Genomic DNA, 23452 nt, shown 5'->3' with positions numbered 1-23452 from the left:
TGCAAGGTATCCAGTCAATATGGAAAAATATCACAACTTGGGGTATAAATAACACAACTTGGGGTATATGGGGACATTTTAATCTTAATTTTCTATATACTATGTGTAGCTAGTTTGTAAGAGCTCATAAGCTCACTGTACACCTAAAAAGTGATTCTACAAAAAACACTCATTAGACAAGTTTATTTAATCCAAACTTAATTCTACCCTATTATGGAACCTCTACTTCTGTCATATATATGATGAGACAGATTCAAATAATTGCTTAGCCCAATTTGGAAGAGAAATCTCTACCAAGACCAGGAGAAATGCATCTGTCAGAAGTTTGAGATCTGTGTTTCACATGAAATATCATGCATATTACATATTTGATTCAACCTTACCATCTTTGATGTTCTAGTCCCTGCACCACAGAAAAGATTCCAAGCAAATTCTTTTGTATTTTAAGTGGTGATAAGTGGGGATGAGTGAGACCATATCTGCATACAGGGATTGTCACCTGCCCCAGCAGATGTTGCAGAATTCATGGCAGATACAGCTGCAGCCAAGAAGTACCCTGGTTTCAGAATTAGCAAAAACAGCACTGAGTATATGAAGGCTAACATGATCTACCTATATCATAGACACAGCTTTGACTCTTGGTAGTGATCATGCATATGATATGGTGGTCTGGCTTACTAAAATAACAAATTAAAACCTGAGCAACTGTATTTAATCCAAAAATTTATGACAAATGTAATTCTGTTGCTAACAAAAAATCTTTTACTATTATACATATTATAATTGTGTAATGAATTTGCCCTTGAAAAGCACATCTACAGGAGATTTGCAATATTTGAAGAATGACAGCCTTTATTTCCTTTCTTGTCCTTATGACACTTAGGGAAGTTTGTCAGTTCTCAGCAATCTAGTGCTAATTATAATTCTAAATATGAAAATTAAGTATAAGTTTGAAATTAAGTATAAGTTGCCAAAGTATCCTTAATGTTTTAATTATGACCCCTAGACAAGATGTATACCAAAGTGAACCAGTGGCAGTTGTCACTAGTCACTTGAAAAGAACTATCTAGGTGGCATCAGTCAAAGTGAATATAAACATCTCAGTTTTAGTTTATGTCAAATTCAGTTGATGCGCATCACAGAATTACAACTTAATTACCACTTCAATCATAGGAGGCAAAACAATTTTGCAAGCAGTTACTCTTCTTTTTGCTCATAAAGCTCCACTGTGCATTCTGTCCCTTTTTTAAAATGGGCTTAAAATTGAAGACGGAGGGTGAAGGTTTAATGAAATAATGTAAGCTCTATCTCTCACAGCCCAGTCACTTGAATGGCATCTCTCTGACACTGCGTTCTCTTCTGGGAAAGGTCTTATTAATATATTTATGTCGGTGAAGTACTTTGAAGGTACAAGCCTTTGTGTGAGCATTTGTTATGACTGTGAGAGGGCTTTGGGAATGTGCAATGACTGCTAAATATTGAGGAGGCTGCTACTAATGAGCTGCATACCTTGAATCCTTTTTCCTTGGCTGCTTTTAGATCTGCTGTCCCTGTGTCTAGTAGTCCTTCAGTCTCATTTGACTGAGTGTGGGAGGGAGGAGTGGTAGATGCTGAAAGGTTATTCACTTATACCAAGTCTGACATATAATGGTTTGGGCACCGAGTGTTAAAAAGCAGATCACAGGAGTTTGCTCCTCTCTGTCATCTACCAGATGTCATTGCTATTAACTTTATCTGAGTACACACTGCATCCAATATCTGTTATCACTCCAGTACAGAAGGCCAGACAGACCTCTTCTTTGCTCACAGCGGTGTGAATCATACTGAGAGTCATCTTCTGAATACTTCAGCTGATTTCCCTCCAGACATTTTGTTATATTGGCACTTAAATTGAAAGCTGGTTGTAGCAAACATGCCAAGAAATTTTAGGGAATATAAGGAAGAGCAGAAACAATTCTTTCCCTTGAAAGCAGTGGAGATGCAGAGACTTATAAGGAGAAGGATCTTTGTTGACCTGACAGTATCCACCACCAAGAGTTCTGCAGATCTTTCACAACTTCTACAGAGCCATGACATGAGACTCTCTGCATTATCTGATCAGGCATCCACCATGGTTAGGTTACATGATGGATGCATGCTCATACCACAGTGGGTGATGATGGGTATATTTTATACAAGGCTTCTGAGTGAGAGATCTGCTGGAAAACACCACACTCCTATGGGATGCACAACCACAGCAGGAGAGATGCATGGTGCTGCCTTGGAAAGGGCTGAGAGGGAGGCCTTCTTCAGGTGGAAAGAGCAGGTCTGTGAACCTTGACTGTGCTGTTCATGAGGATTGTTCTTTCCTGTCTTATCCAAAAGTAAAAAGTGAAGAAAGGAGGTGGAAAAGTGGGGCTGAAACGTGTGTATTTAGTACCTTGGTGTACTTCACAGAAGTTAGAGACTGTGACAAAGTTACTGAGCCTCCCAGCTCATTGACTCTGGAACTGAAACTTGCAAAGATATAAGAGGAAAGGACATTTTTTCAAAAGTCACTGTCAAATTGCAGCAGCAAATCACTGTTATTTTCTGTTATAGTTACATGAGCAATGGACAGATGATCTAATAGGCCTTTCCCATCACTGGTAATAACACTTAGTTCTTTTACAGCTTTTCAGATAGCACAGTGCTTTGCGAAGGAAAGTATCATTATCCCTATGGAGATGCTGTCAGAGTGTCAGACAGATTTTAAAATGTGAGATTTCCTTTATTTAGCTGCATGTTATATTGGAACACTGTGTTTTCTTCATGGTGTTTACATCTTCTCAAGTTCACTTCTTCTTATTCCCAAAACTTTAAAATGTTAAATCTAAAAAAGGTTTTAGTTTTCAGATTTTGTGAAGAGTTTATGCAGTAAACAGAGATTGTTGAATGCCTGTTCAACATTGTAAGTGCAGCATCTGTCCTGCCAAGGAACTGAATTTCCTACTGAGACAGGGAACAAAACAGAGGTGTGGAAGGTTGAGAATAAGCAAGCCTGCTTTAAAATTCTTCAGCAGTTAATCAGTTGTTTTTCATCTTGAAATTGAAGATGCTAAAGTGACTTTAAAACAATATGATTCAAGTGGAGCTGTAAGGGTACTGTTTTCAGTTCATTAGAATTATGCATTTCTTTTCTCACCTTTCATACTCAAAGTGCTGGCAATCCCACTATATACCTTTGTTGAGTATTCTCTTTTTAACTGCCTCTCTGGAAGAGATGCCTTGGGAGGTCACTTTCTTGTGTTACAATAAAAATAATGTAATTGGCTTACTTGAAATCAAAAGGAACCTTTTCTCGATTCATCTCAAACTGTCTGGCTTTACAGATACTGAATTCAAATACAGAAGACAGTATAAGAGGAAGAAGCTGAGTGATAGTGTTAAATCCAGGCTCTTCTGGGGCCTTTCTGTTCCTGGACAGTTTTGAGATCAGAAAAACATGTATTGCTTATTTGCCAAAACCATTTTTATTACCAGTTTCCTTCCATGTGCGGGAGGGCATTCTGAGGTTAAACTGTGCTGAAATAGTAGATCCTACACTTGGTGCTAAGCATCTAATGACCCATAATACACAAAAAAATAATAATGTTTGTTTCAGACAAAGTATATTTCTAAGAACCTTGCAGAAAATTACAAGGCCAAAGGAAGGAATAGTGGGAAATTCCCAGCCTCCGCATATTAATATTACTGTGTGGGATTTTATTGCTCAAGCAGAAGATATTTTAAAGTTCAAAGACACAGCCACATTCAGTGGCACTTGGAAAGCAGTGTTTTGAAATTGTGTTTTTATAGAGTTTTGAGAAAGCTGCTGAAAGGGATCAAACTCATCTGAAGCTAGAGTATGAGGAGATATTTTGGATGGAAACTGCAGAAGGAATTCTAAAAAATACAGATTTAATTCTGGAGTACCCCCAAGTATAAAGCTCTGTAATCTGGGAGAGACTGCAAATGGGTCTGTGGGACCATCTGATGAGTGTGAAAGGGCCATAAATCGTGCTATATCTGGAATTGTTCAGCATTGTTCTCCAACTGGACTTTTATGTACTTACTTATTTTTCTTACTACCAGCATCAGTGAATGAATAATCCAGGGGCAGAAATGGCCTCACTGGGATTCCAGGCAGAAGCTTCGTGGTAGTCCAGGCCAATACCTTATTTCCCTTTCTCCCCTACGTTTCCAAACCAACAGTGACAAAAATCATTATCTGATTGCTGGACAAGCCAGGATCAGGAGCTAAGAGAAGCTGTAAAACAGCTGTATAAAAATACAGTGTCATTAGAAGGACCTTCAGAACAGAGAGCAGCATTTTTGCAGTCACGAAAGAAGAGCAGGTCTCACAAAGATGACAACAGCATTTTCACTAGAAGGTTGAGGAGGGCATGTATGCTGCTCCAATCTCTTTGCTTTGTTGTGCTCACTCCATGTAGAGCTAGAAGATTTTGGTTTCCAGAAGCATCAGAGAAAGATGTATTTTTGAAAAGGGGAGACAAAGGTTTAGGAATACTGGACCAAAAAGAAAGGGATTAGCCATTTTCTTTATTTTTTTTCCTCTATCACCTTTTAAACACTGATTTAAACTATGTCAGAGATTACCATAGTAACCACTTAACCTCTTTTCAGAGCTTGTTGTGTTTCATTTTAGTTTAACAATGAGCTTAAACTGGTATCTGAAGCACTTTACATTGTACTTGTGGCAGGAATTAGCACAAAATAATTTAATCACAGTTAGAATCTGGAATATATGTTCAGTTCAGAGGTATTAGACTTTTATTTCGTTTATGCTAATGTTTCAAGAGGTAGAGTACATGAATTTAGGAAGTATAACAAGTCTTATTTCTAGGCTAAATGGAAAACAGAGATAATTCAGTCCTACAGTTTCCTGTTCTGTTGTATCATATAAGTCAGCCTTCTACCAAAGGCCAAAGAAATCTCTCTCAGTGACCAATGTGTTGTTACTGTGTTACAGGTAACACAGTAGGGTAAATTTTGTGCACCTGCACTTTGCTCCTCTGCCTTTTCTGTGGCCTTCTGCAGCTTACTTTGTGCTTGTCACCATCATAACTAGAGAAGCATTCAGGAGTTGCCTGGCTGGCTTACTCACTAGAGGAATGGAGGGCTACTGTAGTTGTTTTGTCCCTTTTCAGAGTATGATCTTTTTCTGTAGAGGGCTAAAGTATAGTCACTGCAACAGAATTACTACTGCTGTGTCATTAAAGCAGAACACAAATCACTTTGAGCTACCATCATTGGTGCACAGATGAAATCTACTTCCGATATCATTTTGGATCCAGATATGTTCTCTATGTGCTTCTTGCTGGCCTAAAGCTTGAGTAAAACATGTATCTGAAACTGAATCCAGTGACATGGAGGTCAAGATCTTTTCCTTGTCAATTATGTCTGCAATCACAATTACAGAAATAATGTCAGAGATAGAGGCTTCCTAACTAGCAGTGAGATAGTTGAAAGTGGTGTTATTGCTGCTTGGTCAGCCACATATGTTTGCCCACAACAGAATGGAATTGGGAGGTACTGCAGCATCCACTGACACTGATAAAGGCAGCAGCATTTGAGAACCCTTGTCTTTGCCTTTCTCCTCTTGTGGCTGACCTTGAGTTCAAATGTCTTCTTCTTAGCCAAAGAGCTTGCCACAAAATTCTGACTCAAGTCATTCCCTGTACAATTCCCCTTATGTGGGGTTTGCAGCTTGCTTTTGATGCCACTGGTAAAGAATATGGCACTGCAGCTTCTCAGTGCTGTGGCGGGCAAGGGACAGACAGCACCTGAGCTTCCCATCACATGCTTTATATTAGGTGCTACTTAAATTATTTCTGGTTGTCTGGAATCCAGTTATTTTACCTCTGTTCTTCCATATCTTCTTCAGTAACTGTGAAAATTAACAGGAGGACCTCTTGTTAATGAGTGGAGCCTCAGCTTCGGAACTTGCAGCAGCTCGTTTTTGTGGGAGTGCCCTGAGGTCTGCAGCTGACATCTCCTGTCAGTTAATGCCCAGCCCAGATTTAGAAATGGATTATGCTAAAAGTGGTTTTACTCACTCAGATTTGCACATTAATTATCAGGACAAACATTAATTTTTCTGTGATTTTTTTTAGAGCAGACAAGTTTTCTATGACACGTGGGTCATTTATATTAGAAAACATTTTCTTTCTGCAAAAAGCCTCCTATTTCAAAAAACCTTTGTTTTCTTTAGAAGTAGTGCTAGTTCCTTTCAATTGCTTTAGACATTTCTCTAAATTAGGTGGTATTTGCCCTAAATCTGGAGGACTCCTAGGCCTTCAAGGAACATTTCAAAGAATGTCCTGTAATTGAACTCAGTGTAGGAAACAGGCAGCATCCTGGAGCTAGTAGTGTTCTCCCAGTGCCAACTTGGGAGGAAAGTGGCACAAGGAAATCCCCTTACAAGCTTGAAAGTTAGACCTTGCTTGGTTTTGGAACAAGGAGCTAGAAATTTGATGATTTTCAGCCCTCAGCAATGTTTGTTATAGGCAGCTTTGCACCTCCACTGGAAAACTCTTAGAGGGCCTTTAAAACCAGAGTTTGAAAGTTTCAGATTTTAAGACAGAAGTAGATGAAGAAAATAACTATAGTTATTTATAGTTATTTTATAGTTTTGGCAATACTCTATCTCTCTTTAAAATGTGTACTTTATTTTTTTACTTGAATGTTACTGGATTCTACTCTGTTGCTGATTCACGTTATGCCCTTCTTCAGTAGATTCAAGCAATTTAATACATGATGCTTGCTCTTCTCTACATTACTTACTCACAGTAATCATGTCCAATCCTCTTTTCAAAAAGCTGCAGAAATTATTCGTACATGTTTTTTCAAAATCAGCTTTGCATTTTTCCAATAAGTCATGACTTTTTACCTTCTTTGTCGTTTTCAACATCTAAAAAAAATTTATGTACACAAGAGCTGTGTGCCAGATCCTTTATTTCTTTGGCAGGCAGACCAAGTCACAGCCTCTTCTGATCATGTCTACTATTGATTGTTTTGCACAGCATTGCACTAGCAGTTCATGATCTGTAGCTTATGACCCTGAATCCTCAGCAGGAGGTATTGCATTGGAAGATAACTTTCCTGATTGAGAAGGTACTTAAAAAAAGTCTGGAGTTCTCTGTCTTAGACTGTAGAAAATTTGCTTTTGGCTGTATGAAAATGTCCTCTTTGTACCTGGTTGCAGATAATTGATTAAGAACTTTCTTTTTGACCGATCTGTTGCATTACTATTTACTGTTCTATCACCTGCCTCCTTTGTAAAACAAAATCTTCCCCACTTATAAAAAACAGCAGCAGACCTTGAATGGAAAAAAGAAGAAAAATGTGCATGCTTCCTGCATCATGCAAATTTCCAGTCTTACCAAAGAGGGAATCTGGTTTTAGTTGAAAAGACCTTTTTTTTTCCATAAAACAATGTGACTACCCATTCATAATATTTTATATCCTTTAAATCAACATTATTACAACTTTTATAAATTCCTCTTTTGTTTCATCTGTGTTTGATTAAAGGCAAATGACTGATAGATACCACCTTTATCGTATTTGGCCTTTTTTGAGTAAGACAAGTAAAACAGAACTTTTTCAGCCTTATTTCCCTTGTGGTCCAAGATTTATTAAAAAGGAACATCATTAAGCCAGAGATCTTATGATAAGTGCAGTCTTCTGTCCCAGATTTTTAGCTAACTGCAATGAACTCTTTACTGAAGAGATTAATACAATTGAGTGTGTGGTTCTGATTACTGTGATGACCTTTGATGAGCTGCCTTGTCTTCCTAAAGAATGTGTTAAGAGACTTTTTCAAAGTGAAATAGTGATGAGAAGTAGAGTTACAAAAGAGGAGCTTGCCACTATGTATTTATCTAACACTTTAATATCTTTCAGTAGTTTCATAAAAATAAATGTTTGAGTGTTTAGTTTAAGAAGTGGATATAAGCCTGGTAAGGGTAAGTCAGTAGATTTGAAAATGTAGCACTGGTTTGAGCAACCTCATTCTTGAACTGAACACAAATATTTAATATGCTGAACTCAAGAAATGTAATGCAAGGCATTGTGGGAGATATGTATTAGCTTCTTCATTTCAAGTGGAACCAAGGACAAAAATACTGACATTATCTGAGAGAGTATCTTACATATTTCTGACTTCCCACAAACTAGGGAGCACTAGAACAGGAGCTTTTCTGAGCTTTACAGCTTGCCACTTTTCCAGCTGCATATGCTTTACCCTATCTCATGTTTAGGCAATTCCAATGCTCTGGAAAAATCTGCAGTACAAAAATCAGTAAAAATAGAACAATGTGAGAAAACTTTCTAAATTAAAAACAGTGATACAGAAAGGGACTTCTAGTCCTATGTGTGCTTGTAGCGTAAAAGCAATGAACGGGAAAAAAAATATTATATTGGTTGGGGTGAAATTCTACATGAAAGAAAATCTTCACCGTGATAAATTACAGGTGGAGAACTGTCTTGCTATAAGTCTTGACCTATCAGCTGTCAACTTAGATCAGCTGTCTGTGGTTTTCCCATTAGCAAATCCAGTTCCTTTTCATCTTGCTGTGCCGGTCCTCAGTGTGCAGCCCTTTTAAGGTCCCTGCTGCAGTGCAGTGGGAATCCTTGTTTTTCGGTGTGGCTAAGTTATCTTTGTGTGAAAATAAAGGCACAAACTGGTTTTGGTACAAAACTGTGTTGCATGCTGCCTTGGAAGTTGGAGAGCAAGGTGAGAAAATTTCTGTAAGTGTAAAGGAATGCAGTGTCTTAACAAAGATGGATCCTCAGATTCTTGCCCTGTTCGGAGAAGCCCTTGAGCATGTGGTGGGTCACCTTGTGTTCTCTTTGGCCTGCCCCTAGCTAGCCAGCAAGCTTCTTGTTTTAAAACAATGCCAGTATGTGTTGCCTCTTTCCCAATTGCCAACTTAGAAGATTTTGGAGGAGGCTGCTCTGTGGTGTGGGGTTTGTGATGGGGGTCATGTGAAGGGAACTGGAGGTAGTGCTAGGGGATATTGGGGAGGAACATGAAAGCTGAACTGGCTCTGCAGCTAGCAAGAGAGGAGAGAAAGGGCATGAGTCAACATTTATTTAATGGCTTAGTAGTAGGTCTTATTGTCTTAGAACTTTGTTGAAGTTTCAGGAAAGGGAAGAAGATGGCTGCCTGTGAAGGGTAATCCATGAATTCTACTGAATTTCTCTTTATGGCTTTTGCAGAACAAATAGAAATGTAATGCTGTATGGCTTCAGTAATGGCAGCACTGATTTTGCCTGGTGCTGATGAATTTCAGCAGTAGTTACCAGCATCACAGATGATTAGTCATTCCATCATACCAATCATTCCCACTTTTACTGGTTTGTTCAAATCAGCTTGTGTCTGTCTTGGAGTAAATAATGTATGGTTGTTCTAGCAAGGACTGTGCTCATGCCAGGTTTTTTGTACAGTACTGCATGCAGTCATACATCTTACAAGGAAGAAATTACTAATTACTTTGATTCTTAATTGCAATTCTTTACTATCTACTGATTCTATGTACTTTTGGATGTATTCTGTAATTCCAGTTCATAGTCTAAAGCTTTTAATTCAATCACCTTTGGAAACTAAAGACACACTTGGTAACAGACACTACATTAACTGAACATTAAGATGCTCTTACTACAGCAAATTTCAAATCAAGCAAGGGAACTGTAGTGTGGCTTCCTATTACCCTATCACAGGAGGACAGTGACTTTCTGTAGAGTGATTACAGTGCATATGTAATATTCTAATAATTAGAGAAAAGCTTTGTGATTTGACTTCTCACAATGTCTGATAAGCCAAGAAAAAAAAATCTTTCAAATGTATTACATTTCCTTTCAATGTTGTACTTAAACTACTCACTAGAAGACTAGCCTTGTGACATACTGTAGTTAATAAGTTTTCCATGCTGTCAAAAGTAGTAATATTAGTGTGCCATTCAGTTAAATTAATTTTGTTTTGTGCACTGGCCTGCATAGACGTGAGTGACATTTAGAAATATGATCAGGCAGGAGCTGAGGAGAAGCCAAGTGGCAAAACAGAGGGACATGCAATCATTAAAGCAGAGCAGCCAGCTGCAAGCATTTGTGGGTAGGCAAAGAGTTATGGAAAACCAGGCCACGATGTTCAGCCATATATGATTCTTTTCATTCATTCCTTCTTTGCTCATTTATCTAACAAATTCATTTTCTTCTTGTTTCATTAAGAACTTGGAATGTTTGACAGCACGGTCTCTTGTCTAGAAATCAAAGAGTGGAGTTTGGCTAGTCTTTGATTTCAGCTGCCTTCGACCACAGCACTTCTCATTTTGCAAGAGGCACCTGATTGTGATACTTTTAAACTGATGACTGTGAAGTGTCATTTTTCTACCAATAATAACAGTGTTTTCTCCTTCCATTTTCTCTGCTTTTTAGAAAGCAGTAGTGTAAGTACTCTTTCTAAATAGTTAAAAAATGTAATAAGTGGACTAAAAGGAGGAAACTGACGAAACCTAGTTTGTTAATTTTTTAATAACATTGGTTCATTCAAATTTATTGCCCAAATTGCTTTCAAGTCCAATTTACCATTATGTTGGGGAATATTATATAGTTATGGCAGTTAAAAGAAATGCAATCTACTGCTTTTTTTATATCTATTGCAGTAAGAGGCCAAAGAGATGTGTCACGAATTTCTGTTTCAAGTAGTGCTGTTCAGAGGGGGCTGGGGGAAAGAGGGAGAAATAAGTAGATTTTTTTTTATTTCCAGAGAAAGATCCTGATAGGTCTGTTCATTTTAAGCAAAGGTAAAAAATAGTGCTGGCAAAAAAAAAGGTTGTATCACAGAGTCAGAGTAGGACTGTGGTAGGGAAATCAGTCAAAAGCAATATGCAATTAAACCCTTTCTTCTGACTCTGTCTCACTTATACTTTATAGCATGTAGGCACAGACTGTATGCCTACAGATACCACCTTCCAGTACCTTTAATGAATTCACTTCATTTGAAAGAGTATTCTATCTGCCCTAGAACTTCTCCCTTTTAAAATTGCCTCATGAACCTTTACTGTCTGCCCTAGAACTTCTCCCTTTTAAAATTGCCTCATGGACCTTTACTTCTATTTCTGTTTTCTCTTTGCCTAATATCAGTCTCCTCCTTTTCATATCTTCTTTAGCCTGTTGTCACTGTCAGTCCCTTTTCTACAGAGTCCAAAGTGAGCCCTATGGATCTTTGCATTGAGAATTCAGTTTCTTCCGAGGTCTCATGCTATAACCTATTTCACTTTCCTGATTGATTTATGTGTTAGGTGTCTTGTAACTGCACTTATATTATCAGGGGCTTCCTTTTGGGGCCAAGTGTGCACATGTGAAGAGAGTGTAATCTATGAAGACTCTTCTAAAAGAAGAATTTAGTAAAAGCAAACAGGAGAGACTTTTGATCAGACGTTTTATACTTCCATTTTGTAAGACAAAACATGACTGATGACAGAATAAGGAATCGTGCAGTAGGGCACTTGTGTGTTCATATTTTATTGTTTTTAAAATAGTTTCTTTAAAATTGCAGTAGTGGCAATCATGAAGATGGTGCTGGCCTCTCTCCAGAGGCTTTTAGCACCTATTTACCTCCAGCTTGGCTTCTGTGTTCATGGGCATGAAATATTTTCAGACAGCAAAGGAATTACTCTACTTGTCAGATTAATGTATAGCTGTTAAAGCCCTTAGGTTTATATTGACTGGATGTATAGATAACATTTTGCAAGTCTGAAACAGGTACTTCTGCAATAAGCCTTTTGTCTGAAGGGGTTGGGAGAGCTCTGCCTCCCCTCTCTGCTTTTGTTATTTCATCCCAAAAGTAGTGCACAGATTTGGGGTACAGTGGTACTTGGTGTGCATACATATTCATGTGATAGTCTCCAAACTGCCATAAGGGCTGACATGTTAGCTCCAGCTTTTCTTCCCCTTCCTTATCTTTCCCTGCTGCACCATCTATTTCTAGCCTGCTTCTACAAACTGAGGACTAGGAGTTTCTTGCTCACTTCCCACTCCTTTGCCTAATTGTGGCAGAATCATCTTCATATTGTGGGGTCATCTCAACCCTGATTTGCAAATATAAGAGGAAAAGATTCTTTCTTTCCTGATTATACCTATTGGAGGTTTGAAATGCTCTGCTTTGTTCCTTAACCATGTATTTATCAAAAATGCAATGTCTTTGAAACTAGTAATGTCAGACAACTGTGGTAGCAATAAAATTTCATGTTTATTGGTTTGCTGGGCACCCATTTTTTTTCTTGATTGCCCTTCCCCAGTGTGATCCCTGTTTGCTCTATGGGTGGAGGGACAATGCTTTCATAATTCTAAATCCCAGCTGTGTATACAGGTTGCTAATTCTACCCACTTGCTACTTTGGCTTAATTGAAGTTGGGACCAGTCTATGTCATCAATTTCTGCAACCATGTGGTTCTGTCACTGGTATTGTTGTGGCACCTTTTGAGGCTTAGTGTAATCATGCCTTACATGCCAAGAAAAGGAATTTGATGGATTCAAGATCTCCATTTGCAGACAGCATGTGGTGGCTTAAAAATTGTATGAAGTCCATCAGTGTGGGAATTGGGATTAGAGATTCTGTCATTACAGTTTACCTGGGTTTCCTGAATTTGGAAAACACAAATTTAGCTCATAACCCACAGTTATGCTGTCCCTGTTTTCTCCACAGAGTTTTAAAACATTTTGGTAGCTATGAAAACTAAACAGTGAACATTACAAGCTTCCATTGTAAATATTGATTAGGATAACATGGTATTATCTGGGGTCTTTGCCCATAAATCACATCATATTGTGTTTCTCTCAGGCTTGCGCAAATATTCACAATCAAAACCAGGTACCAAAGTTGGAAACCAACCCCACTGTGTTTATATTCTTCCTATACTGATTGTTTTTGAGTCTTACATCCAATTAGGGGGAAGCATATGGTGCTGTGGCTTCTTATTTTGGTATTGTTTTACTAAGAGAACTGCAAGCATCAACTCTCTCATACTATCTTCCACAAAAATGTAGAGAATGTTTACATTAATGACATAGATATGTCTGTTAGAGATTCTGCAGTACAAATGAGATTAATCTGCACAAAAAGCATTTTTCTCTGTAGCTCATTAGGAAAGTGTCCTGTTGAGGCAAACATGATTGCCTCGAGTAGGAGAAGAAGGACAAAGCAGGCAGGAGCCACTTAAGAGTCATTTCTAAAAAGTCCAGGTTCTCAACAGGACTAAAAATAGCCTTTCCTAAGTTGAAGAAGTGTTATCAGCATTGTCTCTGTCATTTATGTTCTGCTCCATTGCGTCCTCTTTAAAAGTAATGAAGTTATGAAGTTGCTTCGATGGAGAGAATCTTTTGATTGGTGTATAAGCATTATACATGGATAGGTTAATGACTATGAAACTCCCAGCTGGAAGTTTCTAACACTAACTTAGAGTTTCCATCAGAGATCTAAGTAATTTACTAACATAAATTATTTATACACAGTGCTGAAAGAAATTAATAATAACAATAAGGCATCTCCATGGGCTAATCACCATACCAGCAGCACTCATCTGTACCGTGTAGCCCTGCAGGAGTTTGTAATTATCTCCTGCAAACCACACCTCTAGTAATTGGGTTTTTTAGCTTCATTGCAGTGATGCCACTTCCAGTGCTTTGCCTGACAAATACTTCTTGAGTTTTTAAGGGGAAAAAAAAGTATTGCAGTCATGCAAAGAGAAAAGGTTACAAGTACGAGAAGTTGTAGAAATGCAGTTGATAAAGATTTTCATACCAACAAAAGAAGTGCTAAACCTGATTCTGGAGGCATTTTTACTTCAAGTTATTCACTGGAATTAGCCCATCATCTGCTGCCATTTCCCATGGCTTCCTGGTGATCTATGGAAAACTGGCTGCGTGATGCTGCCTTCTTTGTGTTTCCTGCAGCTAAAATTACATTAAAAGAGGCTAAAAAAACATTAAATGCCCTCTTAAAATTACTCTTCTGTATAGACAATTACAGTATTTGCACAGAAGCATAACATGATTGCAGACAGAAATGCTGGTGAGAGGTGGTATCTCCGTGGCAATAGCTGTTGAGCGTACAGTACTTCCTTCAGCTACTGCTGATGCACTCAGATCAGAAGCAACAATCCTAACACTATTTTATGCTTTCTAAACACACTCTTGTCTCAACACAAGATTTAAAAAAAAAAAAGCCACGAAACAATTAAAAAAAAAAATAGAAATTGGAACGAACAAAAGCTAAAAAAGCCCTTACAAATATCCACTGAAAGGAACAATTAGAAGCATGGTATTGATTTAAAAGGGGACAAAAGTTCCTATGCTGCTACAACTAAAGCTCTGCCTAATGAATCTGGAAGTGAGGCAGAGCCCTTGAATATTGGGTGATACATAGGTACAGAGATCTCTAAGGTGGAGGGACTAAAATAAGCTTTCATATATACCTCATTTCAGTCTTTGGAGAGCCCCATGAATCCACAGGCAAATTTAAGCCTACAATGTAATAGAGCAGTGACTGTGAAGAACACCAGGTGGCTGGGTGTCCTGTGATCATGATAACACAAATCAATAAGCAATTGATTTCTTTTGTTCTGAACAACCTGCAAGTGATAGATCAACTTCACTGTTACCCTATCCAATATGGACTTGAAAAACCAAATGTCAGGTGAACAGGAGCATGTTTTGCTGTCACTGTGCCATTCAAAGCTCAGCTAAAGCCAGGCATGAGCTATGCAGGTTGCATGGCTGAAATCTGTATTTTCATGATCTGAATCTGTGCTGGGATTTAGGACAAGATATGCAGTCAGGCAGGAATAGTAAATTCTTTCATGCCAATGCAGTCCATGTTTTGAAAGACATCTAGGGTTGTTCTAGATATGAGTAATTTTTTTTTACATTTTTGTCAGTCCTTTTGAACAAGGTGATAATGTGATAATGTCATTCTAGCCCTTCTGGGTCAGATAGAGGTCTCTTCCCCGACTACTCACTTTGCAACCTGAAGAGTCCTAATCTGCTTAGATGTTCTTTCCGCAGAAACTGTGTCATATCCTTGCTTATTCCTGCTGCTTTTCTTGGAATCTGTCCCAATTCTACCACATCCTTCTGAGGTGAGGAGGACACCATGAGTTTTCAAGATACTGGCACAAGTGCATCCTGACAGCATTATTTTTATCCAGTACAGATATAACATCACGAGCTATTTGTTTGTTCTGTCCAAGCATTTCTTAACTACGTGTAACTATGCTTGTTCTTTATGTTTCCTGACCACTGGTGGTTGCTGAGACGATGTCTGGCAGGGAACTGTCTAGTACTATACCTGGATTTCAGTCCCAACTTGGAATAATCAGTTGAGAATCTGTCACATTATAGGTTAAGTCCTTTGCACATGGACCGTCTATTCTGTAGGAAATATCCACTGCATCCATGAGCATGTGAGCAAGTTGCTGTCAGTTGTGTCTAGCAAAACACTGGAAGCAAAAAGATATGATCATAAAAATGTACTTTATACTCTACTATCAGAATGAATTGTGGAAGTAGACATATGCCATAAGAACTAATGCCTTTGAAAGAGAAGTGTGGCTGTCTGAAATTTTTTATTGGTCTGCTTGGTGTAAGCTCATCCTTCTTGTCACAAAAACATCCTTGTTAGCCGCTGTAGAGATACCATGGGCCTTGAAGCAGAGGAGGAAAGCAGCTTGGATCATCCAACTTATCATTTATAAGCAATATACTCCCTCTCTCATCTGCAAGTTCCTATCTCTTATTCATCGTTTTAAAACAAAGTTCCTGCAATTCTGAACATCATTCAGCTTTTCCCTCTTTGCCAGGACTGTTAGGAAAATATTAAGCAATGTATTGCAAAAGGCTGCATTTGGCAGGATCTCAGATGCTGGGCTGGATGGCAAAACCAAATCCTTCCAGCTATTCCTTATGTGAGGAGGGATGTACTGTGTCCTTTCATGGTCTCTATCTGCCTGGCTTTTTTCTCTTCCAGCAGACAGGAGACAAGTCTTTTTTTATACTGCATATTTTGTACTTTGTGGATTTTTTATACTTTCTGCTTTTGTGGCAAAGTGTGACGAGAAAGATCCATATTACTGTTTCACCGCAAACAGCCTAGTAGCTGTGTGTGCATGTTTCCTAACAGATTTCCACTGAAATGCAGCCTGAAGAAAAAAATGTTAAAAACCTGTCTTAGTTTAAAGAGCAAACAATATTTGTGGGACCCCTATTTTCAGGGGTGAAATTGTGAAAAGTATCACTTACTTTCTGGCCAGCACATATCTTGTCATTTGGTTGTATACAGGATAGTTGCTGCTACAGACTTGAGGTTATCAAGGATTGAATCTGGACAATTTGTGGTAGTTTTCTCAATATTGTTCATTTGAAGGTTTTCTTTAGCAGTACAAGTCGGAGATGTAATCCTGCTAATCTTTTGCGGGGCTTTCAAAACTGCATTTTTCAAAAGGTTAAAAAAAATCATTAAAGTAAAACATCATGTCTTGTTTGCCTTCACAGCAAGAGAAGCTGGGTGATATCTGCTTCTCCCTCCGTTATGTGCCTACTGCTGGCAAGCTGACTGTCGTCATTCTGGAGGCAAAGAACCTGAAGAAGATGGATGTCGGTGGACTATCAGGTATGTGTGTGAAAATCTCCTTGAAGATTTTGCAGATTTGTAAAGGCAGAAAATCAACTAGTTTTCTGTTGTAGGTCCAGTTGGCTGAGAAGGTAAGGGCTGTAGCTCCCTGTCTGAAAGATGTGGTTTTATGTTTTCTTGAAAGTTAGGACTTGACTGAGTATATCAGAACTAATTCTAGCTTAAAAAAAAAATCACAAGACATTGCATTCCACTCCAAGACAAGGTCTGAAGTGTTACACGATCAGATGACAGTGCAAGCTCTCTGTGCTTTCCTTCTCTCCTGTTGCCTAGAGATAAATACAGACTATTCAGGCAGAGAAAAAAAATCTGACTACAATTCCTATTGTCTGTTTAATCTCACAAAATGTGAGCATTTCACTGCATTGTTGCAGATAATAGGTAATAGAGGAACTCGCCACAGGTTGCCGTGCTGACTGCTGTTTGAGGTGCCAGGAAGATTGTTTCTGCGTTTGAAGGGCTCAGGTGTGATTGCTTGCACGTGCAGAGTTAGAGGTGCTCTGCATTTGTGCGCACAGCAGAAATCGAAATGCCAGTCTTGTGTGTGTGTGGCAGGCAGTGAGGCTGATGCATCCAGCATGCTCAGTAGCTGCCAGCAGCCCTGGCAGCCCTTGCATGGGCTGAGGCTGTGCACACTGGGGCTGACAGGGTGTGTGCCACCTCTGAGCGACACACCTGCGCTCTGTCGCAGCAACCTGCTGCAGCTCCCTGTAGGCTTCTGTTCTCTGCTGCATCTGGAATTTGGACACAAATTACTGCATAAATTGCCAATTAGTTGAGACTAAATTAAATAACAAGATGCTTTATAAGGTGAGGTCTTTTCAGGAGAATTTTGGTTTTTATGCCTTCTGTTTAGAAGAAACAGTTGCTACCCACCATTGAGAATGAGGCTATTTTCAGGACTGAAAACTTTTACAGCTGCCACTAACACATAGATGATGTAATTTCTCAATTTGATTTAGTAAGTGACAAGAAAAAAAGTGTTTTGCTCTTACTTTTTTATAATCTTAGCACAAGGTAATAGCTGTATGCAAAATAAACAGAAATGGGAACTTACTAAAAGCAACTGTGAAGGTTTTATTTACCACTCTTGATGAATAACTGGAAGACCTTGCTGTAGTGTGGGGAAACTAAGTCTTCTATCAATAACTAGTTATTTTTTGGTTTTTGTTTTACTTGCATCTGAAGTCATCCTTTGCACAGCAACAGACAAAAAAAGTGAAAGACATACAAGTGTTGTTGCAGTCATTACTCAGTAAAGTCTGGCCTTTTCTTGTCCACAATGGACACTCGATTAAGACACACCACTAATAGTTTCCTTAACACTCATAATGAACAAATTGCAAATTAATGTACATAAGCACATTTACTCCTAATGGTTTCCTAATGAAAGATTAGATTCTCATAATGACAAAGCATGGGGATTTTTGACTGAAGGTTAGCTCTGACGGCCAGAGCGTCTATATCCTTTTCCAAACTTTGTGAGAAATGTGATAGATAATGGGTACTCAGCTTATAAGAAACCAAAGAGAGGGGCAGGGGAAGCACTAATGAACTCAAGAGCAACAAACTTTAGATGGAAAATACAGTACATTGTGTTGGAAATAACTGTGAGGACATGAATGGACTTAATCTCCTCTATATTCTGAGCCACATAGAGGACATTTAAATTTCTAGGGCAAGAGAGGTTTTGTTCACTGTTTTTAGGGCCATGCCAAACCTGAAACATCATGTTCTCTTGGAGACAAACAAACCCAATGGGATACCATAGTTGTAGCAGGAATTCAAAAGTCACTGACAGTGATAAGTGGCAGCTAGTATGGTATTCCTGGGGTAGTAATTATAGATGAAATAATGTTGGTTTAAAGTAGATCCAGTATCTTTCATTAGGGAATTTATCTTTTGAATAAATTATGCAGGAAGAACTTTGGAAATCAAGCTGAGATTCTGTTGTTATTATTCACACTAAATATTACCTACTCTCTAAGTGCAAACGAAGGTGACAGGATTTTATCTTGATTGGCAAATATTTCTTCCTAGTTTTGTTACTTTCTGTAGATACTAAGATGTCTTTTCATATTATAAAAATGAAAATTTAGCATGACAGTGAAGGTGGAAAAGGTTAGCAATCAAATGTGAATTCAAACTTAGTGTTACCTATACATTCAAGAGGTGAAACCTATACATTAACAAGAGGTGAAAATGCTAACTGACACAGATGGGGGAAACAAATCGTAGCAATTTGTAAGAAATAGGCAAAAATACCTTTTTGTTGTTATTGTTTTGAATTTGGGATATATATTTTAGTTATTCTTTCCTATTTTTGAGAAGATGGTGGAAAAGCAGAATGCAGACATTTGGAAAGGGTTCTGTTTTTCTCTTGCACCCATCCTTCATGTCTCTGTGAAGTTTACCTGCCTCGCAGAGAGAAGGAGCAGGGCCCTGGCTCCTGCAGAGGGAGCACTGACAAGCATTCACAGCACAGGGGTGGGCACTGTGCCTTCCTTCTGGCTGCTTCTCTCCACATCTCAAGTATTACTGCTGCTATATCAGTAAATATCTGATATACCTTTGCACCTCAACAATGTTTCAGGTTTCAGCATTTATGTTATCTTTAGCCCCAGTAAAAAGAACCAGACACTGTGGCTCAGTAATCATCTGAACTTCTACCACTCTACATAAATTTATTAAATCCATAATTGTGGTCAATTTGGCTTAAAAACATGCTTGGTTTTATTTTATTATGTACATTTATGTTATGCAGATAGAGAAAGCCCTGTTACAAAAGTACCCAAAGCAAAAGAGATTGAAGTATATTGAGAGTATTACCTTTCCTAGCATTTTTACAGGGCCTCAGCTGCTAAACCTTAATCCTCCTAGTCAGCATCTATGTCATACTTAATGGTTACTACAGCTGCTAAAAAAAAAAAAAAACAAAAAAAAAATCTTTATAAAAGCATTTATCACCAGTATTTTTCATAGATTTCATTAGCAGTCAAAAGCCAAGCATAAATTACTTTGGAAACAGAAAATAAAAGACAACAAACTAATCATCAAATTCATTAGACTTACTGTAGCAAAACCATATCACCCATCTGAGTAATAAACTCCCAGGTCTTAGACTTAATTTCAACATCAGGCTGTGACTAGAGCAAACCTTGGCTCAAACAATGGAACTATTTAGCCTGAGCTCATCAAGTCACTGCAACAAGTGGAAATTATTACTTCTGGTGAGCAAGGGCCTCTGGCAAGCTATTATGCATATTCTAAAATGGCATTGTAATTATTTAAATTATATTGAAATGCATTGCTAATGAATCTGACATCTGGAAGGTGATATGTTGGAATTAAGGATACAAAGTAATTATTTCTTTTATCTGAACTTGGTGGTCTTGGGTGGCTTTATAAGCATACTTCACCTAAAATGTCTATGAGATTTAGAAGCTTAGGTCTTACAGGAAACCTAGACTCCCAAGTTAGTCCATTGCTTTTGTTTTGTTTCAATTTCATTTAGGTGATTTGCAGAATTGGAAGATTTCAAAACCAGTTTGTCGTTTAATCTCTCCAAACAGTCCTTAGATACATAATCCAGGTAATTCCTTGATAAGGGCATAATGCAGCTCACCAGTGCCATTCAGTTCACAATGGTTGTCTGTTAGTTATGGTACTTCATTAGGTTTATGATCCCGTCTGCTTCAGAAAAGGACAGGAATTATCTGCAGCTCCCCTACGAGATATTCATCTAAATCAAAGTAATACTGATTTCAGATACAGATTTAAATAAGTATGAAACTTTATTCTGAATTCATTTTAATCTTATTTGTAGTTGTAATTTTAACTTAATTTTTAAAGTGAAATTGGTTGTGTAACCCTCAGTGCACTTGAGTAGTAGCTAAATGTGGTCTGTGGGATAAATGTCGTGCTTCTTTTTACTACATGGGAAAATATGAAACACATACACATGTTTTTACAAGCAGTTCTATAGTTTCCAGCTATTTAGCCATACCCTCCATTTGTATTCAGTTTTGTTCCTAACATAAAATAAAAACTTTCATTTCAACTTCGATCAGCTTTCCCTGCTTTGACTATGCCAATCATTGAAGTAAATTACGTGAATACCTTGAAAAGCATTTTTCCCTCTAAACCTTTCAGGAGTGGCTGGGGCTGGCTCTTAAACAGTGTTGTTATAAGGTGTTTGGCCACTCAGGCCCTTCAGCCTAAGTGCCTTATTTTGGTTTTGATTTAGGTTTTTTAAGAATCTCAGTGGCTCTGTATATTATGGTGAAATACTGGTTTGTATCAAGAAGTCAGCCTTTAGTAGGTGTAAGCATTAATGCATCTTGTCATCTTTTCAGGATTAATTTCAGTATGGTTTATTCCTTCTAAAAATCTTTGAAAGGTAATGTGATTTTGTTCTTTTTGTATTATTTTAGTATGCTTAGCTTTCAGTGAGTATATTTACCAGGAATGTATCCTGCAAGTAAGCAATACACTCTTCCATTATGTCCTCAGCACTGCTGCTCTGACTACTCCCCAGTTTCAATGGGGAGTAGATGCCCTAGCTGGCATGGGCTCAGATATTGAGTTGGGAATTGTTGCCAAGTAACAGATACTGAAGCAGACCCTAAATTGCACTATTTAGTGCAAATTAATGCTTAGAAAGAACTGCAAGGAGAATAGGATTGTCATTGGATCCATGTGTTCTTCCTTGTGCAGAAAGCTGCAGATAGAGTTGTGAAAAGAAAGCAGCCCATAATCGTGCCCATTATGTATGGAAGCTAATCTCAGCATTTATGAGTTATAAATAGAAAATACACAGCACCCCTTTGTGTCTGCCAAGTACATACTCTGAACAGTCTCTGGGGACCAAATGGTTCCCTAGCAGGAATACAGCTAGTTTTCTACAATTCAAAAGATTGCATTCACATTCAAGAGGCTTGGTTCAATGCCTTAGTTAAAAGAATTGAGAAATTAAAAATTATTTAGAGACCAGCTCTTTGAAGACCAAGTGAATGCTCATTATGCAGTCAGGGCATTCACTTTAATAACTTCATGAAAACATAAGAAACCTTAAAAGCTGGCTTACATGAGTGCAATATTGCGGGAAAAGAAATACACCCTTAATGTCATGGTCTTGCTATAAGCCCTATTGTAAGCATAATTCAGCAAGTATTAAGGGAAGAGAAAACAACCTTATTAAAAGGTGAAAGTAAAAATAAACAAGCCACCACCACAGCTGTATTTTCAACTAGCCTAATCCTAAGGAATCCAGCAGAGATCAGTACCAACAAATACATGTAAATTCTTTAGTTAGTGTGGAGGATTTCTACATCATCTAACACGTCAGTCTCTCTACTGCACCAGCAGAACTTGCAGCAGCAGATGCTGCAGCCACGCTCTCGCGCCACCATCTCTCACACTCGCAGAGCGGTCACACAGCATTGCAGCAAATTCACTGTGGGACTGTGGGGCCTACAGTGGTGATGGCGTCAGTCAGCAAATCTCCATCACATCAAAACCTTTCTCTCCCGACTGAAAGAACATTCTTGTTGGTGGCATCTTCCATAGCAATGGGCAGTAGGTGGACAGTTGCCTGAAGTGGTGCTTCCTCAATAGTTAAGGCATTAGGGAGTTGTTTCTTTTAATCCCAACTCATCAAGCCTTTGACGTCAAGCCATCTTCTTCCTCAGTTTAAAAGCTGAAGAAGGAAGTGCCAAAATCAGCATATGTTCCAGAGTACAATGTATTCATCATGCAAGCTATGCTAAAGGATACACAGACTCTCAGGGCATTTTGGAAAGTCTTAAGAGGAAATTGTTAGGTAACTGTCCATTTTGTAGTGAGTCCACAATTTCCACTGCATCTTATGCTACATCTATTGCACCCAACAATAAATTGTATTAGATGAACAGGCAAATTTGTTGATTCATACAAAGAAGCAGAGTCAAATTGTTCTGCTCTTTTTTTTACTATGAGGAAAACAAGACCTTTCTTTCTGATGGTCAGAGAGTTGTAGTAAACCTGTGGTCATTGTTGTAAGAAACCTTAGGGCAATCACTGTGCTGAAAAAGTGCCTTGGCTCAATAGCTGTATGAATAGCTTCTTGATTTGAGAAAGGTAAGGTTATTTTAATGCAGACACTGACCAAAGGTACAGGTGGTCAGCACCCAGCTGGCTGGACTCTGGCAGTCAATAGTCATCATTTTCTGGCATTTCTATTGATTTCTTCCTACTTCCCTTCCCCAAAATATGAAGACTTCTTATTCTTTTATTTTAATAGCCACAACTAAACAATGCATTTTGTGTTTGTATGCCTGTTTCCTCCTGATTAAATTATAGTAAGGTTTTATTTGGTTGTGCAGTCCCAAAGCAAGTGTAAAAATGTGTGTGTTAATCGTCTCATTTTCATATAAGTAATTAATGCTTTAGGTCTTCAAGTACCTCAAGAATTTCATAGCAATGTGAGTGGCTGTAAAATGGATGTAGAAATACTGTAGATAGATTCTAGAATCCTCAGGGAAATTAGTCAGTTCTCTTACAAGTAAATTTAATTTCTTTTTACTCTGAAAATTGCAGCCTCCTTTTTTCAATGGGCTTTAAGAAAAAGAATAGAAACTTAAAAAGGAAAATATCTTTTTCATCTTTATAAATACATTTTAGATAAGTGCAGAGAAAGCAAGGAAGGTATAAATGAGGCTATTTCCTTTTGACAACAGTGTAAAATCATAAAGGTTTTTAAGACAG

General features: G+C 38.2%; 1 protein-coding gene across 7 annotated transcripts in view; it reads left to right on the top strand.

Moving 5' to 3' along the window:
• SYT1 (synaptotagmin 1) overlaps positions 1–23452 on the top strand; it is a 336909-nt gene that overhangs the window by 269350 nt on the left and 44107 nt on the right. For all 7 annotated transcript variants that reach the window (XM_074539685.1, XM_074539687.1, XM_074539682.1 and 4 more), the window contains one exon: positions 16570–16687. In XM_074539685.1, coding sequence (XP_074395786.1) covers positions 16570–16687 — 118 coding nt within the window. The remainder of the gene's footprint in view (positions 1–16569; positions 16688–23452) is intronic.

This window comes from Zonotrichia albicollis, chromosome 4, assembly GCF_047830755.1.
Source record: "Zonotrichia albicollis isolate bZonAlb1 chromosome 4, bZonAlb1.hap1, whole genome shotgun sequence".
NCBI lineage: Eukaryota > Metazoa > Chordata > Aves > Passeriformes > Passerellidae > Zonotrichia > Zonotrichia albicollis.
The sequence above is the reverse complement of the archived record's forward strand: the minus strand, read 5'-3'. Positions and strand labels throughout refer to the sequence as shown.